Here is a 20,765-nt window from a genome sequence, read left to right as displayed (position 1 = left end):
AGCTCCTAATGCAATTCTGTGTACTCTTGCTCAGTTTTTATTGAATTGTAGCCACAACAATTCTATCCATAAGTGGTTGCTTAGCAATCAGTAGTGATCCAGGCAGAAATATAATAAGTAAAGATATTGACTGACATACTCTGTGTTTGAGTCACGATGTTCATTGAAAAACAAAAAACACCAAGAATGAAAGTTGAAAACAAAATGTATAAATAAAAGACTAAGTATTATTGCTTTTAGGAACAAATTATTCATTTAAAAACTACAAACTGTGATTCAAGTCAGTTAAATATAAAGATCCTTAGCTATTATTAAAAATACATTAAAATCCTTCAAAATGTTGATGAAGCCATTATTTACCTTTTGTTTTTAATTCAATTGTCAAGTGTGTTCTGAATGGTTTTAAAAACAGTATATATCTACAACGCAAGGAAGAGTTTATAGCTTTGAAGACTTGAAATTGATTTTTAATGCAGCAGCTTTCAAACACTACAAAGGCTGCTCTTCACTGATAAAGACAGTAAACAAGAAATAGTCCTTTAAATGTTCCCTTTAATGTTTTTCTTTAATTAAAAATCAATCAAAAACATTGCAAGTTTTTAAAAATGCTTCAGGTTTTTGACACACAATGTGTTCAAAATAAAATGGAAACTTATGATTTGTTACTTTTGTTTACTTGTGCTATTTTATATTTTCTTTGCTTTGTAAACATTGGTAATCAAGAAATAAAAAAACACATAAAAGTAGTTTATCACTGATCACAGCTATTTTTATTGAATCCAAACATAACAAAAATAAGATAAAACTAGATGTTATAAAGCTACTGAAGCAAAATGCTTTTAATACCTTTAAATTATTTTAATGTATTCCTTTCCTTTAATCAGACCAAAGCCTATTTATGTAGATTAGTTACATCTAGAGTCTCATTTATCCAACCTGTATTTATCCTTTGATCACAAAGCTTGTTAACTTAAATGGTCTTTTATTGTTATGATTCGTTTTCCCATAATTATGCAGTTTAACTGCCTGATTTTTTTTGAATAAATATATGCAAACGCGCCAATCATATTCAGCAGTGTTATGCTAGATGCTCAATGAACTGTAAGAGTCATTTCAATACAATAAAACTGTCTGGAAGTGTTCCAGGGCAAGGATTGCAAATACCAGTAATCATAGTGTCACTGGGACTAGAACAAGCAAATCTAAGTGTGTCATACATATATCAATACATTGTCTGAAACACTGTCTGAAACTAATTTCACATGTCTATCACTGAAAGAATTTACAATTAATCGATAAGATGTGCCATCCACATAGCTGAAATTCTGCATTTATATTTTCTAACAATTCTCTCTTTTTACACTTAAAAGTCTGCTGTCCCATGCATTGAAGACTGTAGCACACAGTCACAGAGCACACTGATGTCATTAAAGCCTTTTGTATTAAAGATAATTTATTTTAAGTAATCAGAGGACATCTCCTTTACTACAATAAATTGACAGTACATCAGCATAGGACTGATTAACTTTAGAGCTGAAAAAAGAGACATCCTCTAACTGAAAGTAAGTGACAGATGAACTGATCTTTATACTGACTGTCCTTTTGCACAGGTAGCAACACTAACTGGTTGAAGCAATTCACCAATAGAAATAGATGCTTCTGTTGTGACCTTAATAAAGCATGAACTGTATGCTGCAGCCTCTGGGATTTATATATAAAATATATTTGTGTTTGGGAAGGTTATATAAAGCACTGCCTAATATCCTAATTAACAGGTGTATATGTATAAATTTGCTTACTCTTCAGTGTAAATACTTAACAGTGGAAATTTTATACAAAATGCTTAATGCTGGCAGAATGCGTGCAATACTGAGTCCCATCACTTCAGAACTACGAGAAAGCCAGATCTACTAGTTTCTCCCTTTTCCTAACTAAAAAAACAAAATGGTCCTTACTCTCAAAAATGATATTTTCTTCCAAAAAGATGTTGCCAGGCTCTCCCTGGAGCATTTTCCTGTCCACGTAAGAAACTGCACTCTCATGAGAGGCAGATTTCACTCATTCCTTATCTTTTGGTACCCTCTCATCACGAATTTTACCACCTCTGTTTGTACAATGTAAGCACTGATATGACTGAAAATATAAAGTCCTCAAGCTACTTTCTGGGGGAAAAAAATATGTCCAAAGTATTCTCTTCCGACCTCCTGACATCAAAATACTGCTTCTGTACTAGTAGAGATAAAAAAGGAACAGTGTTTCTGCTCTGGTCAACAAATCATTGTTTAAAGATCCTTTCATGGAAATTCTTAACTGTTGCACAATATTTTTTCCTTTCATCTAACACAGACAGATACTCCTCAAACCTGAAGAGTTTGTTACCTCCAAAAAGCAACACAGCTATGGGTGTTCTTTTGTTTATTTTCAAGGCTTCTGACAAGTGAAATAGACTGACATGGATTTGTGTAATACTGCCTGAAGGGTTTGGTACAACATTTTTACTTTTGCAACAGAATTAAGGGAAAGAGATGGTTAAGTGTGGCTTTTTTAAAATATAAAGGTGAAAAATTACAAAGTGTCTAAAATTCACTCAGGGGGAGAAAGTGGCTATAAAGAGAAACTGGAGCTTCTTCATATTTTTAAAAAAAACCCTCAAGAACTGATTTAGGGTCCACTTTTGTGATCCTTAATCAAGTAAAACTCCATTCATTTTCATTAATGTTTTGCCTGAGTAGCAACGGCAAGATTTGGTCTATACTTGATTATTTGCAGGTGAGAGCTGCAAATACTTTAAATTTACATAGTGAAAATTTTTCACAGAGCTATATTTACCACATTTTAAAAATAATAGAATATTGTATATATGGTTTAAAACAAATACAAATATTTGTTTATATAATATAATAGCAAAAAGTGTTCTTTATGAATAGTTCAAAGGGAGTCTTAGATATCTCTGACCTTTATATCACTATAATTATTAATTAATTCATTATTACTATATTATTTTCAACTCCAAGCCATAAATTTGGACATTTAAATTATTTTTAAAAAGTTAGATTGAAATCTCCCCAATTCTTCATTAGAAAAGGATTCTGCACCATCGTGCACAGGCTGGTCCCATTATATCTATCTATCTATATATATTATGTATATATGAGCAACTTTCCACATCTGCTATGACAGACGATTTTTATGACTGAGTTCTAAATATAAAGGACCAGAGTCCGCCACCCTTACTCACATTTCATAGAAACCTTAGTAGGAGGCTTGATTTTGCATCATTGAAGTCAATGAAAGTTATACTGTTGTCTAAAATGGAAACTAGATTCCTTGGTGTGAAGTTTGACTGGATTCAATAGGATTATGTGTCGAGTAAAACAGTACTTAATGTAAGGGTGGCAGAATCTGGGCCAAAGTTATTGCTAAACCAAAAGTTAACTCTTCAAGGGATCAGTTGTACAAACTTTATTCATGCTGGTAATCACTTATTCACCTGAGTACTTCCATTGTAATCAATGAGACTACTCATGTTAAGTGACAGGTTTCAGAGTAACAGCCGTGTTAGTCTGTATTCGCAAAAAGAAAAGGAGTACTTGTGGCACCTTAGAGACTAACCAATTTATTAGAGCATAAGCTTTCGTGAGCTACAGCTCACTTCATCAGATGCATATCATGGAAACTGCAGCAGACTTTATATATACACAGAGAATATGAACCAATACCTCCTCCCACCCCACTGTCCTGTTGGTAATAGCTTATCTAAAGTGATCATCAGGTGGGCCATTTCCAGCACAAATCCAGGTTTTCTCACCCTCCACCCCCCCCACACAAATTCACTCTCCTGCTGGTGATAGCCCATCCAAAGTGACAACTCTTTACACAATGTGCATGACAATCAAGTTGGGCTATTTCCTGCACAAATCCAGGTTTTCTCACATCCCCCCTACCCCCATACACACACAAACTCACTCTCCTGCTGGTAATAGCTCATCCAAACTGACCACTCTTCAAGTTTAAATCCAAGTTAAACCAGAACACCTGGGGGGGGGGGTAGGAAAAAACAAGAGGAAACAGGCTACCTTGCATAATGACTTAGCCACTCCAAGTCTCTATTTAAGCCTAAATTAATAGTATCCAATTTGCAAATGAATTCCAATTCAGCAGTTTCTCGCTGGAGTCTGGATTTGAAGTTTTTTTGTTTTAAGATAGCGACCTTCATGTCTGTGATTGCGTGACCAGAGAGATTGAAGTGTTCTCCGACTGGTTTATGAATGTTATAATTCTTGACATCTGATTTGTGTCCATTTATTCTGTTACGTAGAGACTGTCCAGTTTGACCAATGTACATGGCAGAGGGGCATTGCTGGCACATGATGGCATATATCACATTGGTGGATGTGCAGGTGAACGAGCCTCTGATAGTGTGGCTGATGTTATTAGGCCCTGTGATGGTGTCCCCTGAATAGATATGTGGGCACAATTGGCAACGGGCTTTGTTGCAAGGATAAGTTCCTGGGTTAGTGGTTCTGTTGTGTGGTATGTGGTTGTTGGTGAGTATTTGCTTCAGGTTGCGGGGCTGTCTGTAGGCAAGGACTGGCCTGTCTCCCAAGATTTGTGAGAGTGTTGGGTCATCCTTTAGGATAGGTTGTAGATCCTTAATAATGCGTTGGAGGGGTTTTAGTTGGGGGCTACAATACCCACCTGCAGAAGTAAAGAAACAGATTGATAGAGCCAGAAGAGTTCCCAGAAGTTACCTACTACAGGACAGGCCTAACAAAGAAAATAACAGAACGCCACTAGCCGTCACCTTCAGCCCCCAACTAAAACCCCTCCAACGCATTATTAAGGATCTACAACCTATCCTAAAGGATGACCCAACACTCTCACAAATCTTGGGAGACAGGCCAGTCCTTGCCTACAGACAGCCCCGCAACCTGAAGCAAATACTCACCAACAACCACATACCACACAACAGAACCACTAACCCAGGAACTTATCCTTGCAACAAAGCCCGTTGCCAATTGTGCCCACATATCTATTCAGGGGACACCATCACAGGGCCTAATAACATCAGCCACACTATCAGAGGCTCGTTCACCTGCACATCCACCAATGTGATATATGCCATCATGTGCCAGCAATGCCCCTCTGCCATGTACATTGGTCAAACTGGACAGTCTCTACGTAAAAGAATAAATGGACACAAATCAGATGTCAAGAATTATAACATTCATAAACCAGTCGGAGAACACTTCAATCTCTCTGGTCACGCAATCACAGACATGAAGGTCGCTATCTTAAAACAAAAAAACTTCAAATCCAGACTCCAGCGAGAAACTGCTGAATTGGAATTCATTTGCAAATTGGATACTATTAATTTAGGCTTAAATAGAGACTTGGAGTGGCTAAGTCATTATGCAAGGTAGCCTGTTTCCTCTTGTTTTTCCTACCCCCCCCCCCCGGTGTTCTGGTTTAACTTGGATTTAAACTTGAAGAGTGGTCAGTTTGGATGAGCTATTACCAGCAGGAGAGTGAGTTTGTGTGTGTATGGGGGTGGGGGGGATGTGAGAAAACCTGGATTTGTGCAGGAAATAGCCCAACTTGATTGTCATGCACATTGTGTAAAGAGTTGTCACTTTGGATGGGCTATCACCAGCAGGAGAGTGAATTTGTGTGGGGGGGTGGAGGGTGAGAAAACCTGGATTTGTGCTGGAAATGGCCCACCTGATGATCACTTTAGATAAGCTATTACCAACAGGACAGTGGGGTGGGAGGAGGTATTGGTTCATATTCTCTGTGTATATATAAAGTCTGCTGCAGTTTCCATGATATGCATCTGATGAAGTGAGCTGTAGCTCACGAAAGCTTATGCTCTAATAAATTGGTTAGTCTCTAAGGTGCCACAAGTACTCCTTTTCTTCCTGTTAAGTGGTCACCAACATGAGCAAAGCTTCAACAACTATGCAGCACATAACAGTCAATGGGAGTTTTACCCAAATAAGGACTGAAGGATCTCGCCCTTAGTCACTTATTTTAACTGCACTAACTTTTTTCAGCTTGTCTATGTCTCTGTTAACAGAAAACAAGTCATACAGAGCCCTTGATCTTCTTAACCAACTAGCTAATGAGAATTTTTATTTTGGAGGCATTGTTGTTGTTCCCTACTCCCAGTATCTGCATTTTCTCCTCCTGACTCGTAATTTGTCTCTCCCTTTGGTATTTTGTATTGTTTAACTCTGTAATGTTTAAACCCACAAATCATTTTGGAGTATAGGGCCTTAGATTGATCTCACTTATACCTGCATGGATCAGGCTTAACTACAGTGAAGTCAACGGAGTAACACTAGTGTAAAATGTAGGAGAAAGGAAGATCAGAATCAGGCCCACAGGGTCTATGACAGACATGGTACAAAAGAGGGGGAGCCTGATCCTGCAGCCATAACCCACATTAGTAATCCCAGTGGATACTATGTGGGATATGGTTGCAAGATCAGGCCATAAAGTACATGTATTTTATGTAATGGTGTTATATTCAAATAGAGTATCTGTTGGGCAGAAAGGAAATATTTATTGTTGTGCAAATATAAAGAAAATGTCCAATCCTGCAGTTCTTACGCTGGCAATACTTGCATTGAAATTAATACACTATGAAAAATAGGCCTAGAAGCTTTAGAAATGTGTATACTGTAATTATACTCAGTGCAATATATATTTACAAATCTCAAACATTTAATAGGGCTAATTTACATTATACCTAATTTAAACATACACATTATAAAAACTATTGTAATACCTCTCAGCCAGATAGCTCTGACATGAGATCAGATGTTAGTCTGGTAGTTTTTTATTTGAGTTTAGAAAATACAGTTGGTAAATCCAAATGCCTGGGAAATATAATGTCCAAACTGCAAGCCTGCAATTGTGCAGAACTTCCACTGACTTCTCCTACATTCTCCTCTCAATACATGTCCTAAACTTCCACTAGCTCTATTAGAAAAATTAGCTTCTGCATCAGACGAAGAATATTCCCCCTTTGCAAAGGATATAAAAACCAAACATAATGTGAGTCTTTTGAGATTGGAGTTCTGAATTCTGGGAATGAATGCAATTTGTTTTTTAATTATTTCAGTTCTCCTGATATTACAGTGTCAGCATGTTTCATTCTGCAACACTGCACACTGAAGTTTCTTAAAGCAAACAATAGAACAATAGTATATTTGAAGACATAACAGCATGAATACAGCTTACAGAGTTTTTTTTCCCCTTGAAGTCTATTTCTTCTCAGATACTACTAGACACCTGGTGATGAGGTTGCATTGGGATTTAACAGTAATCTGTTGACACATCGGAAACATCAGGTGCCTGGAAGTATTAAGAATGATCTGCACTTTATCTTAAAATGTTACAGGACTGCCTACTGCAGCTACTGTGGTGACTCCCAGCTTGATAGTTCCTTGTAAAATGGTATCTTTCTTTTCTTCGTCTTCTTCTTCTTTTTTTTTCTATTCAATAAAATCTGTGACCACAGTTTCCACATTCTGTCTCACTTGATATATGTACAAATCTCTCCACACTGCATCCCAAGTATAATAATAAATATTCTCTATGATCATCAACACTCCTTGCATATGTAGATAGTTTTCTACACTACTGTCATGTCACTTTAAAGAATCTATTTCTGCTGGTTTCCCTTTATCCATCCACTCTTTCATCTACTGGAAACTTGAAGAAAAAGAAATTGTGGCTTGTTTGCCAGCAGAACTATTTGCCTGTTTCCTGTTAGCATGAATTGCTTACACACTTAACTACAGAACTTTTTGATAGGGCTGAATATGAACGCATGTACTTGTAGAATACAGCGCAAAGTCCCATTTGTTACAAGATTAAGGGCTTGGATGGAAGTTTGATTTAATCTGACCATGAAATTTACACTTTTTTTCCTCTATGTGAATCATTTAAAATTTTGGTTTGTAAATACATTTTGTCTGTGTATATAAACACACACCGGTACATTTATGTCTAAACATATTTATGCTAAATTATTCTTTAAAACTACTATTCTTTATTAGAGGATGTATACACTGTGCTGGTTGAATTGTTAAGTAACAATAAGATGTGTTTGTGCACAGTAGGTGTCTTAACTATGTATGACTAGTAAAGTAATAGTCTTTATATGTTATCCTGTCAACTGATTAATCTATTGAATAAACATGGCCTGATTTTCAGAGTTGCTGAACACCTGCAATTCTCTTAGAAATCAATGGGTGCTGAGTTCTCAGTGCTGCTGAATATCGATCCAAAATTTTTCATATACATAATACAGGAAATCTGAAGATTTTCATAATTATGGTACAAAACCCCACTAATTCACATTAGTTACTTATAAACCCATTGCAAATACTGAAATTTACTCACAAATTAGTGAGTAAAAGGACAGTTAAAACATAAAAGATAATGAATTGCAAAATGTACTTAAATTGGGAGAAAATTATGCTACCTCATTCATACTGAGCAGTACTTTGCATGGCAAGTATTCTCATTGGGCCAGATTCTAAGTAGTACCTTTTTCCAGGTATCCATCAACTCTGATGGGATTATAGGTGAGATATGATGCTATGCACATGGATAAGGATATCACAATCTGACCTATTGACTTTAGTCTGGGAATAACTTCAGAGTACAAAGGTAAGAAAGGGAAAATCTGGCCCTTATTGATTAGACAACTGTAGTCTCTACTTAATTATTTATACATTTTTGGTAGTGTATGTGATGTAATATAATGTAGTATATTTTGTAAACATACAAAATCTTATTAGAACCTCACGAGAGAACTCTATTAAATCCTTGCTGAGAAACAGGAAGAGAAAGAGAGCTGTTCTGTTGTGTAAATTAGAAAGTAGGAGATTAATGTGGTTCCACCATACATATGTATTAAAAAAACTAAACTGAATATTCACTAGAGAAAATACTTATAAAATAGCTTAGCTTTCACCTACTTGAAGCAATGAGCAAATTGTGCATTTTTCACTAGTTAATGAAGGTGGACAATAACCCTGATAAAAGAAAAGGAGTACTTGTGGCACCTTAGAGACTAACCAATTTATTTGAGCATAAGCTTTCGTGAGCTACAGCTCACTTCATCGGATGCATAAAGTGGAAAATGCAGTGAGGATGTTTTATACACACAGACCATGAAAAAATGGGTGTTTATCACTTCAAAAGGTTTTCTCTCCCCCCACCCCACTCTCCTGCTGGTAATAGCTTATCTAAAGTGATCACTCTCCTTACAATGTGTATGATAATCAAGGTGGGCCATTTCCAGCACAAATCCAGGGTTTAACAAGAACGTCTGAGAAACCCTGATGTTTAGAAACTAGTTCTTCCTTTTACTGGCTACCTCTTTTGCTTCCTCACAGCATAGGTTATTTTCCTAGAAGTAGATATTCTACTAGGGAGAGAGCCTGATCCTCCACTCTTTGCTCATGGAAAACTCCCACTGACTCCAATGAGAGCTTCACTGAAGTGCAGAATCAGACCCAAAGTAGCATGTGCTTCCTGATTTTAAATGCAGAGTTTATATATAATACTTAATTTGGGGATGGGGAGAGAAAGAAGGCAAGAAAATATAAAATTTCATTTCTGTGGCATGTAAAATCTGTAGCCTTTGGTGAAGACATGCAATTTTTTCCACAGAGTTCTCTTAATACAAACTCCTGATACTATAAACTTGGGCCTATCCTGAACAAGGCCCAACAACTACGTCAAACTGCATATTTGTTTTATGATTATATTGTGACTATTAAATTCAGGTCCACTTGTGACCTAAACTAAATTTGATCCAGCTTTCCATAAACGAAAGATGAGTGTTTCTTAGCTCACTAGCTGCATCACCTTGCTCCAAAATACTGTGTGCCGATACTCAGGAAAACAGAAAGTTAAATATTAGGTATACAGGTTCATGCTATCAGGAATTACGGTTAAGATTTTCCACAGTCATCACAGCAAAACTTTCACAGAAACCACAACACACCTTTTTTTACGAGAGGAAATTCCTCTTTCAGTTTTATATAAATCTAAAAAAAAAATCATGACTGATATGATACAGTGAACACTTTAAAAAAGGAATAATATTTACGACTGAGATCTTACACTACAGTTGAATCTTTACTATTGGGTAGCATCAATACATGTATTAATTGCTTTATATAAACATTACATGGTTGCAAGAGAATATAATTTTCTGTGTTTTAGAAAGTATTACACTTGTCACTTGGAAAAAAAAAGAATTTTTGTATTTTAACAACTTCATTTTATAGTAAAAAAAAATTACATGACTTAAACAAGAGTCATTGAAAGTTATTTGTCTTTTAAAGCATGAATTATATTCAAATTATTTTCAGTATTGCCCTAACCTAATATTGCTCCTGAAGTGTCACTTTTTGTTAAAATTAATTTCTGATTTTGAATATTACTCAACCACCTAATTGATAGTAACACAAATTCATGATAAGCATAAAATGAAATTGTTTCTGTGACACAACTCAACAGTGGGTTGAGGAATAGTTTGCAGTGACCTTGTACACATGGCATTTTTTCTGCAGTTATTAAAATATAGAGCTATAGTAGATCAATTATTGGCTACCTCCCTTGAGAATATTAGATGCCACTGGAAACTAGTAAATTTGGTGTTCACAAAACTGCATCATATGAAGCCTCAAATGCATTACGAATTTCTTTTTGATATATTAAGTGTCTACAGTGCAACTTTTTCTCATTAGCTGGCAACATAAAATGAGTCTGTGTCACTTTTGATACACTCAGCTCATTCCCCTATGACTCAGAACAGCATATTAGGAGAACCACAGGACAAAACAGATATGACACTTCAGATATATTTAATAGTCATTACCCAGAGCCTGCATTCAATGAAAACTCTAAAAATTTCTTTGGAGCATACCTGTAACATTTGAACATTAAGCCACACTAATCAAGGAATACTTTAAATTAGATCAATTAGGGCCAGATTCTGCCCTCAATTTCATGGTATAAGCCCACTGCTCCAGAAACATCTTCTGTGTTTGAACTTCAAACCGCACACTATGTATTAAGTTGTTCTGTTAATTAAACATTAAACTCAATCCAATGGCCCAAATTCTGCCACCACTGACATACATGAAAGTCAATGGGTGATGAGTGTTACTGAAGGCAGAATGTGGCCCACTACTGCATTTTTCAAAAATGAGCTTTGATAAAAAAACAACAGAGCATGCAAGTCTTTCACTATAAAGCAATAGTCAATACTGATTCAGGCTACTGGAAATCTGACTAGTCATTCTGTTGATTTACAATAGGATTTGAGGTTTGTTAACATTGGGGAGGGAAGAAGGAACTATCACTTACATTTTAATCTAGTTAACTAAGCGAACTTTCCAAGACTGAAAGTTTTATTGTTTTCAGAGAAGAAAAAGAAGTAATGGGGCCCCAAATTATACTGTTCTGTGTCAAAGATAAAAAATATATGTATATATGGTCAAAAAAGGAAAATAAAAAAATTAAAAGCATACATTTTGGAAATAGTCCATATTACATACAGGATTGGAAGGCTATATTCACTGTTGCAATAGATTTCCTCGGGAAAAAAAAGTGTGTCCTTAGTGTGTACAGTTTCTGCAATGTCCTGTTGGTTACAGCAGCAGACATAACTTCTTCAAATATCCCACCCCATCTCCGCCCCAAACAAAAGTTCAGTGAAACCTGTGGAAGAGACAACCTTTAATAGTTGTTTGCAGTGTTGTTGTAGCCATGTTGGTCCCAGGTTATGAGAGAGACAAGGTGGGTGAGTTTGCCTTTCCCAGACTTGAAGAAGAGCTCTGTGTAGCTTGAAAGATTGTCTTCTTCACCCACAGAAGCTGGTCCAATATAAGATATTACCTCACCTACCTGGTCTCTCTCACCTTTATTAGGCAGTTCCTGTTTTAGGAGACTACCCCCAAAGTATACCAAACATATTAAGCTTGACTGTGTTCTCACATAGACCAGCTTTAGACTGGTGTAACTCCATTTATGTCAGTGGAATAACTTTTGATTTACACTGGTGACACCAGCATGAGAACAGAATCAGATCCCTCAAGTATGATCTGCACACCTTTATTTTAATAAGTCCACCTCCCTGAAGTGACTGATTTTTGTTGGTGCCTTACAACAGGTTTCACTGCAGACAAACTGTAAAGTTTAAACCAGAGTCTAAAGTGAGGTCCAGGTTATTCTAAAAGTCTCCTACCTGAATTATGGACATCCGGCTCGGGGGAGCCTCGCTGGCGTTAGTTCCTTGCCCTGTGAAGCTGGTATGGCAGCCCACATGTCCCTGGGGCACAGTCAGGTTGTTGGAGGCGGGTTTCAGATACATCACCTCGGACCTGGGTGAGCTGAGGGGCAGACGGGTCTGGTAGTCAAAGTACATGGGTGAGGTGGCCAAGGATGGGCTGCTCACTACGTTCATGACATTGAGGGGGCCCCTGCTGTCCTCCCCCTCACTGGGCACCAGCATGATGTCATTCTTACTGATCTTCTTCTTCTTGCCCTTACCCCCGCCACCGCTGCCTCCTCCTCCTCCCCCGCTGCTGCCGCCCCCTCCTCCCAGCTGGGGATGGCTGTACTCGGCGATGCGGCAATTGTAGGTGCGGATCTCCTTGTTCTCCCGCTTGCACTTCACAGCAATGGTGATCATGGCAGCTAGTAGGATGATGGAGACGGTACTCAAGGTCACAATCAAGGGCAGCGACAGGTCCCAGTGTGGTCGCCGATGCTGCTCACCATTCACCTGTGGCTCACCAGCTTCGGGCAGTGGTCCAGCCAAGGCCCTGACAATCAGCTTAGCCACGGCTGAGAGGCTGGGCTTGCCATGGTCACTGACCTTGACCACCAATTCAGCCACGGGACTGAGTTCTTCCCAGTATGGATGCAAAGTGCGTATCTCACCACTGGTGGGGTCCATCTCAAAGAGGTGCTCCTCATTGCCTTCGACAATCTCGTACGTGAGGCGTCCGCTCTCCCCAAAGTCACTGTCCAGGGCATGCACGGTGCCCACGGGGTAGCCCACGCCAGCGTTGCGTGGCACCTGGAGCTCCGCAGTGTCATTGATGAGGGCAGGCAGAACAATGAGGGGCGCGTTGTCGTTGACGTCGAGCACCGTGACACGCACTGTGGCGTTGCTCTCACGATGGGGCGAGCCTGAGTCCTTGGCCAGCACGCGGAACTCAAAGTGCTTGGTTTGCTCGTAGTTGAAGCTCCGCAGGGCATAGATGGCGCCATTGGTGGGGTTGACGGAGACGTAGGTGTAGATGGAGACGTCGCCCACGTGCCCGGGCAGGATGGAGTAGGACACAGTCCCATTCTGGCCCAGGTCTGGGTCCTGGGCCAGCACGGAGCCCAGGTACTCGCCAGGGATGTTGTTCTCAGGCACCTGCAGCACGTAGAGGCTCTTGCTGAAGCGGGGCGGGTTGTCGTTCTCGTCCAGGATCCGCACCGAGAAGGACTTGGTAGAGTTGAGCGGGGGGCTGCCCCCGTCCCGGGCCAGGATGGTCACGTTGTACTCGTCCTGCGCCTCGCGGTCCAGCGGCCGGTCGGTCACCACCGTGTAGAAGTTGTCGGAGTTCTCCTCCAGGGCGAAGGGCACAGCGCCCGCCCCGCCGCCGCCCAGCACCCGGCACTGCAGCTGCCCGTTCTTGCCGGAGTCGCGGTCGGTGACCCGCACCAGGGCGATGACGGTGCCCGGCGGGGCGGCCTCGCTGAGCGCCCCCTGGCGGACGGAGACGAAGCCGATGGCGGGCGCGTTGTCGTTGCGGTCGATGAGGCGCACGGTGACCTTGCAGTGGGCGGGGATGGGGTTGGGCCCCAGGTCGCGGGCCTGCACGTCGATCTCGATGAGGCCGCTCTCCTCGTAGTCCAGGTTGCTCTTGACGCGGATGAGGCCGCTCTGCGGGTCGATGCTGAAGAGGTCGCGGACGCGCTCGGGCGCGTAGCCGCTGAAGGAGTACAGCACCTCGCCGTTGGTGCCCTCGTCCGCGTCGGTGGCGTTGAGGTCGATGACGGCGGTGCCCAGCGGCGCGTTCTCCGGCAGCTCCACCACGTACGAGGCCGCCTCGAAGACGGGGCTGTTGTCGTTGGAGTCGATGAGGCGCACGTTGAGCTGCACCGTGCCCGAGCGGGGCGGGTCGCCGCCGTCCAGCGCCGTCAGCACCAGCGTGTGGTGGCTCTGCTCCTCGCGGTCCAGCGGCTTCTGGATCACCAGCTCCGGGAACTTGGTGCCGTCGCCCCGCGACTTGACGTCCAGCGAGAAGAGGCCGTAGTCGTCGCGGGTGAGCAGGTACGTGCGCAGCCCGTTGTCGCCGGCGTCCGGGTCGTGGGCGCTGGTGAGGGGGAAGCGGGTGCCCGGCGCCGCGTTCTCCGAGATGTCCATGTCCACCTGGTCGGAGGGGAAGGCGGGCGCGTTGTCGTTCAGGTCCTGGATCTCCACCTTGATCATGCAGATCTCCTGGTCGTTGGCGAAGACCTCCAGCGAGAGCTGGCACTTGGCGCTGCGGCGGCACAGCGCCTCGCGGTCGATGCGCTGCTTGGTGTAGAGCAGCCCGCTCTCGCCGTCCACGTCCAGCAGGTGCGGCGCCGAGTTCTCCAGCACGCGGAACGTCGACTTGGCTCCCCGGCCGCCTCCCCGCTCCGCCGGCGGCGGCGGCGCCGGCGCCGGCCCGCCCGCCCCCGCTTGCAGCCGGGCATCCCTGCCGATGTTCCCGATCACCGTGCCCGCCCCCTGCTCCTCCGGCACCGAATAATTCAGGTTCTTCAGAGTCAGGGCAGGAGCCCAGCAGAAGAAGAAGCAACAAATGGAAAGGTACATCCCCGAGCCAGGGGGTGGTGGCAGCTGCGGCAGCACCGGGGTGGCCCCTGCCCCCTCTTCCTCCGCCGCCTTCTTCCCGCTCCCTTCTTCCGTTCCCGCTCCCCACCCCTGTGTTTTAAGTTGCTGAACCTGTTGCTCTAAAACATCTGCAGAGACACAGGATGCGGGGCAGCAAATGGAGCATGTAGCTCGCAGGGAGGGGCGAGAGAGCGAGAGAAAAGCAGCCTCAAATCAAGCGCTTCTGCGGCCACACAATCCCCGCACAGTTACTTAGGCTGCCCAACTTCAGCTGGAGGAGGAGGAGGAGGAGAATAAAAATATACCTTTTTCTTTAGACGGATCCGAATGGTTGTTTGATTTTTTTCCCCTTTAATATCCGCCGATTTACAAAGAGTATAAAAAATGATCGGTGGCAGTGGTGGTTTTCCAGATCAGTCCAAGAAATTTAAAAAAATATATATAGAAAAAGGAGTTGGCTGTTGGGAAGCAGGACCGTAAACAGAAAACGCTTATTTGCTACTCATTGCTTGTGATGCGACTGATGGAGTGGAGGGTGGGTAGGAGGGGGAGATAGCGGGGGAGGGGGGTAAAAAGAGTCTCTCGCCTGTGTAGAAGCCCGCTCCGTGTGCAGTGAGAGGCAGTGAAATGTCTGATTGCACCGCGGGGTTGTTGGTTTTCAGGGAGTGTTTTGCTGCATTTAGAGATCTAATCTTGCATTGCTTGCGGCGGAGAACTGCATCTCGCTGCCATCGGTATTTCCCCCTCGCCGGCTCCTCCACGCTCACTCTTTCCTTGCCGAACAACAAAAAGAGGGGAGGGAAATTGCAGTGTGAAAACTAGTGTCCGGATTTGTAGTTTCCTTTCTCTACCCGCGCCACTAGCCTCCCTCTCTTCTTTTCTTTTCTTTTTTTTTTGGGGGGGGGGGGATTAAGAAACCCACCAGCTGCTCGTCACCACTAGCGATAGATGTGGGTTTTTTTTGGTTTTGTTTTGTTTTAAATCACAGGCTGTGCTCAATCAAATGCACACTTGGGTTTCTTTAAGACAGGCCAGTAGCCGCCGCCACCACCACATCCTCTCTTTCTCACTCACACTGCGTGTGTGTGTGTGTCTGTGGAGCCGCACTTTTCGATGCAGTTTAATTCCAGTTTGCTTTTCTCTCTACTCGAGAGGAAATCAACAGGCAACCCATGGCTGGATGCACTGATTTAAAAAAAGAGGGCGAGGAGGAACAAAAAAATAAAAGCAACCCACCACACACACACTCTCTTAGTCTCTCGCTAAAAGGGAAACAGTCTCTGCATTCACAAGGCTGAGCTGTCAAGTGCCTCTCTTTTCTTTCTATTCAGCATCTCCTTCCAATGACACTGCCTCCTAGTCCTCTTCATTTAGGGGAGGGGGAATCTTGGCGATGAATAAAAGAGGCAAATATTTTGATCGACAATTCTTTTGGAATAAAACAAATACAATTCAGTGTTTGGTGTGATGCATTTTGCAGTCTTTTCAAGCTGTAATAGTCTTTCTGTGCATCTTGGTGTATGGGGAAAGAGCGGCTGCAATGCCAGATGCGTTCACCAGGGATGATTTACCTCCCCAGTGATATTATGTATAGGTATATATGGGGGGAGTGTTAAATTTTATTTCAGGTTCTTTTAACAGCCGAAAAGAAATGATTGACACATCCAGAAATGCAGGTGTTTCAATCTGCTGGATGAGTCAGATCCAGCAGAACAAATCACATTCACTATCGCCTCATGTTCCTCCCTTCACAGACATTAGTTGCAGCTTCTTCCTAACGCTTTTCTGACTCACGCTATAGACAGAGAAATCAGATTCATGTTTTGAAGGAAAAAAGAGAGAGGGGAAGAAAGAGGAGGGTGTCGGATCCAGCTGCACTTTTACTATACCTCTTTCTCCGGGAGACTGGGGATCAGGAAAACAAGGCTGTTATCCACTCACGGGCACAGAGGCGCGTCTGTCTCCTGCTTTGCTGAGTGTTTTTTAGCCACCTTTCCTCAGTGTTATGTGTGAAACACCCAGAGATCTTGCACATTAACGGGGGGGGAAAGCACAGGTTCCCATTGAAATGCCCACAGCTCTAGTTCCAAGTCTCAGTTCTGTGCTGTTTTTTTCTCCTTTATTTGAGTCCGGAGCCACTGTACATAGTTAATTCTGCAGTCTGTTGTAGAGGGATTTTTAAAAATTCTTCTCTCGGTCTCATTGAAGGGTGGCACCTTTCAGTAAGGCATTAGCCAACGTTAACCAGACCGTATGCAAAAGAGATGTCGATTTCAGAGAAAACAGATCCACAGTACAAGCCGTCCGTAGGTAAGTGGAGATTTGCGAAAATTCAACAGTTGGAACACTGTCTCTTATAGCTCCCCCCCTCCCTTACTGCAGCATTTGCTGGGTTCTCAGCCCCATCGCTCTCTCCCAGTGCCTCTTGCCGACTGACTCTATTCACCTCACGCCGCTGCTTAAACATTGATACTGATTCCCTGCCAGCCAATCCGTGCTGAGGAAAAGAACCTGCCTCCGAACCTGGCCGCCAATGAGAATCAGTGGAAAGGCTTGGGGAGGCGGTGCTTGAATCCCCAGTGCTTTGGTGTCATTGATTAGATCGGTTAGATTGGAGACTAACAATGTGAGAAGGGCTTGTTGCTTGTAAATTGCAGTCTCTCATTTCTACACACTGCAGTGTTTCTCTGGCATTTTTAAATTTTTTTGTAGAAATATTAAGGAGTCTTCGGTGATCGCTGGAAATAGAGAAAAATTAGGACCAATACTTCCCATATGTCAGACATTAAACAAACTGTAGTAGCGGCGTATGACGGGATGAAATTTGCATAGATGACATAGATCCCAGATTCCCAACAGGTTCTCCACGTAAATCCCTGAGTACGGTTAGAATGCTTCACTGTGGGAATGGGAGAATGTGCCGTGTGATCCAGCTGCTGGTCTTGTATATCTTCTGTGATACCGGCGGGTAGGCAGCGATCTTTACCCAACTCCCCTGCCTTCGGTAAAAACATTTGAGTTGCCACTTGATAAACAATTATTTGAAACGCACTAATGTAGTAATGCATGACAGATATCCCGAATATTATAATTTTTCCAGCACATACTGATCAATAAGTGTCTCAAGAGGCGATAATCAAATATATCTGCCCTCTCCGCAGGTCCGTTAAACATTTCATTAGAAATCGGGCCCCACCCTAACCACAGTAGGCAGGTTTCACAAGATGACCAAAATATAAATCTTATCAGGCACAAAGGAACCTTTGTCCGAATGCTGTATGGTACCTATGGAAGCCAATGCGGTGGTAAACAACTAGAATAGGCAATTTCGGCACTTCTGCAAATGATTCTGGACCACAAGAAGATTCTTTTGCATCCAAGTATTACCAATATTTAGAAGCACCTGGCGTGCTCTGTCACCCCTTTCTTTTCCTGGAGTAATGTTTTAGTACCGAAACTAGGACTACAGTCTCTACACATATATTCCCTCTTAAAGCAGCCATCTGGGAGAGAGCTCTGTAAACTTCGACTACTGTTCAGACATCGCGGGCGAAAGTTGGGGGAGGAGGAGGGAAGCATGATGTATTGAAATAGAAAGGTGAGTGTTTTGATTGCTAATGTATTGATCTCAATTCATAAATACTAAAGTTAAGCTGCCATTTATAAATTGTGAATGACGAATGTGTAAGTGAGTAACATGTATCATTTAGGAAGTAAAGAAAATAAAATCTAGAGCAATTACAAGAGGCTTCTGGAAATTATTTTAGAGCAGTTTGTTAAAAATTCAGGTGAGAGAGGGGTTTTTTGCCTGAGTCAATGAAATTACACTCAGGCTTTTTTTTAGTTATGTCCATCAATATCATTCAACTCAGAGTACATATTTTACATTTATATATTCAAATCAGTGTCCTTGCTAGAGCTCTTCCCAATCCTAAGACCCCTTTGTAGCTTTAAAATGGCTAGTTTGCCATGCAGAATGATTCTGCTTCTAACCGTTATGAAACTAATGCTGTGTAAAATCTATCTATCTATCTATCTATCTATCTATCTATCTATCTATCTATCTATCTATCTATCTATCTATCTATCTATCTATCTATCTATCTATCTATCTATCTATCTGTTACAGTGTGGAATCGCTAAACTGAAACGTACACATAGTCTGTGTGCCAAAGAGAGACACTATATATATATGGTATATTTATAAACTGGGCTTTCTGAAAGGAGGATTCTGACTGGCTGATGAAAGCTCAGTGTGTATGGCTGTCTGCTACAACTAGTCTGTTTTTATTTACCAAAATAAGACGTGAACCAACAACACATTTTGTAAAGTGGAACATCGATACAAAGATACTCAGTTGTCTCAGCAGGTTTGTATCACCCATCCTTTGGTCTTGTGCTGTTATTATTATATAGTTAGGCAACCGTTGCCAAATTAAATACTTCAGGATATCGAAATATGTGACATAAATGCTCTGTGAATATGAAAAAGTGTCTCATTGCATTTATGTACTAGCTCCCTCTAGTGTACTGAGCCAGTACTACTGCATTTGGGGCATCTTGTGGGTGAGTGGGTGGGTGCCCGTTTATGTACATATGTTGTCTCTAGTTTGCCTTTCTGTTAGGGACCAGTAGGGTTCCAGCATGCCAAAATAGTCACTTCACTTTTACAATGGAATATGATGAGTAATATGCATCAAAGGATTTCTTTCTAATTTTTATGTTCAGTTGAAATAAGATGCATTTGGGGATTTGTTCTCTCTCCCCCTCCCCTCCCCCCAATTCAGCAATTGCCTCTTTCCATTTGATATAATTAAGTATTCAACTTTACATGCTGAGCAGTTCTCAACTCACCCTGAAGTCAATGAAGTTGAGGGCACACATAGGATAAGCTCCCAGGACCTTGAAATAAGGGGCAAACTCTATAGCGCTTACTCAGCCAAAACTTCTATACAAATCAGTGGAAGTTTTGCTGGCAAAATTTGCTGGGAAAATTTTCTTAAAAGCAGAGCTACATACCATTTATACTAAATACACATGTAGAATATTTGGAAAAAAATATCAAAATATGAGTACCTAAAGTTAGGCCCTTAAATCCATATCTGAACACCGACACAAGTGGTGTGAGGTGAAATCCCATCCCACTTCAAGGGGTGGCTGTAGTATTTCACCCCTTGTTTTCAGAGACTTTGACTGTCTGTGGTTTCCATTGATTTCATAGACTTTGGTGCTCAGCACCTCTAAAACATCTGTCTCCCTTTCTGGTGTTTGTTCTGCCATGCAATTTATAGCCATGAAAAGCCATTTATTGATTTCAATCCATATGTGCAAATAGTATAATTTTTGTTTGTTTAACAACTCGCAGATATTTCTAAAATATTTATTTCTGTCAAATATGTAGCATATATTAAATGACTGTGTAGAGTGTTATAAAGGTTTTATCTGCATTAATTTGTAATAGGTGCATTACTCATGTGTGGAGAAGCCACAAGAGAGTTGTGAAGGTCATTGCAAATGAGTGCCAATAACACCTTTGTAGTGCACCACACCATCATGTATTCTGCATATGCCACATGTTTAGTGGGGGAAAAAAACCTATTAGAAATATTTTGTGAGATAAAATTTCTGAGTAGAGAGGACCATAAAGAGATAAACTATGTGGATATAACTCTCAGGACATAAGAATACAAATATACTAGGAGGATTATACTAACCAGCCTCCTGATCTGAAAAAAATATATTGAGTGTTGAGGATGATCAACAAGACAACTGAGTCCAATAAAATGGCAATAATAAATTACTTTAACTACCTGCATATGAACTGGTCAAATGGTACAAGAGGACAAGATTTAGAAAA

General features: G+C 41.6%; 1 protein-coding gene across 9 annotated transcripts in view; it reads right to left on the bottom strand.

Moving 5' to 3' along the window:
• Window positions 1-17,329, bottom strand: part of PCDH17 (protocadherin 17) — a 106,489-nt gene extending 89,160 nt beyond the window's left edge. For 8 of the 9 annotated variants that reach the window (XM_073346085.1, XM_073346104.1, XM_073346110.1 and 5 more), the window contains exon 1: window positions 12,278-17,329. In XM_073346085.1, coding sequence (XP_073202186.1) covers window positions 12,278-14,890 — 2,613 coding nt within the window. In that variant the 5' untranslated portion in view covers window positions 14,891-17,329. The remainder of the gene's footprint in view (window positions 1-12,277) is intronic. The other variant, XM_073346091.1, reaches the window with a different exon arrangement.
• Window positions 17,330-20,765: the final 3,436 nt, after the last annotated feature.

Source organism: Lepidochelys kempii, chromosome 1 (assembly GCF_965140265.1).
Source record: "Lepidochelys kempii isolate rLepKem1 chromosome 1, rLepKem1.hap2, whole genome shotgun sequence".
Lineage (NCBI taxonomy): Eukaryota > Metazoa > Chordata > Testudines > Cheloniidae > Lepidochelys > Lepidochelys kempii.
This window is presented reverse-complemented; position numbering and strand designations above follow the sequence as displayed.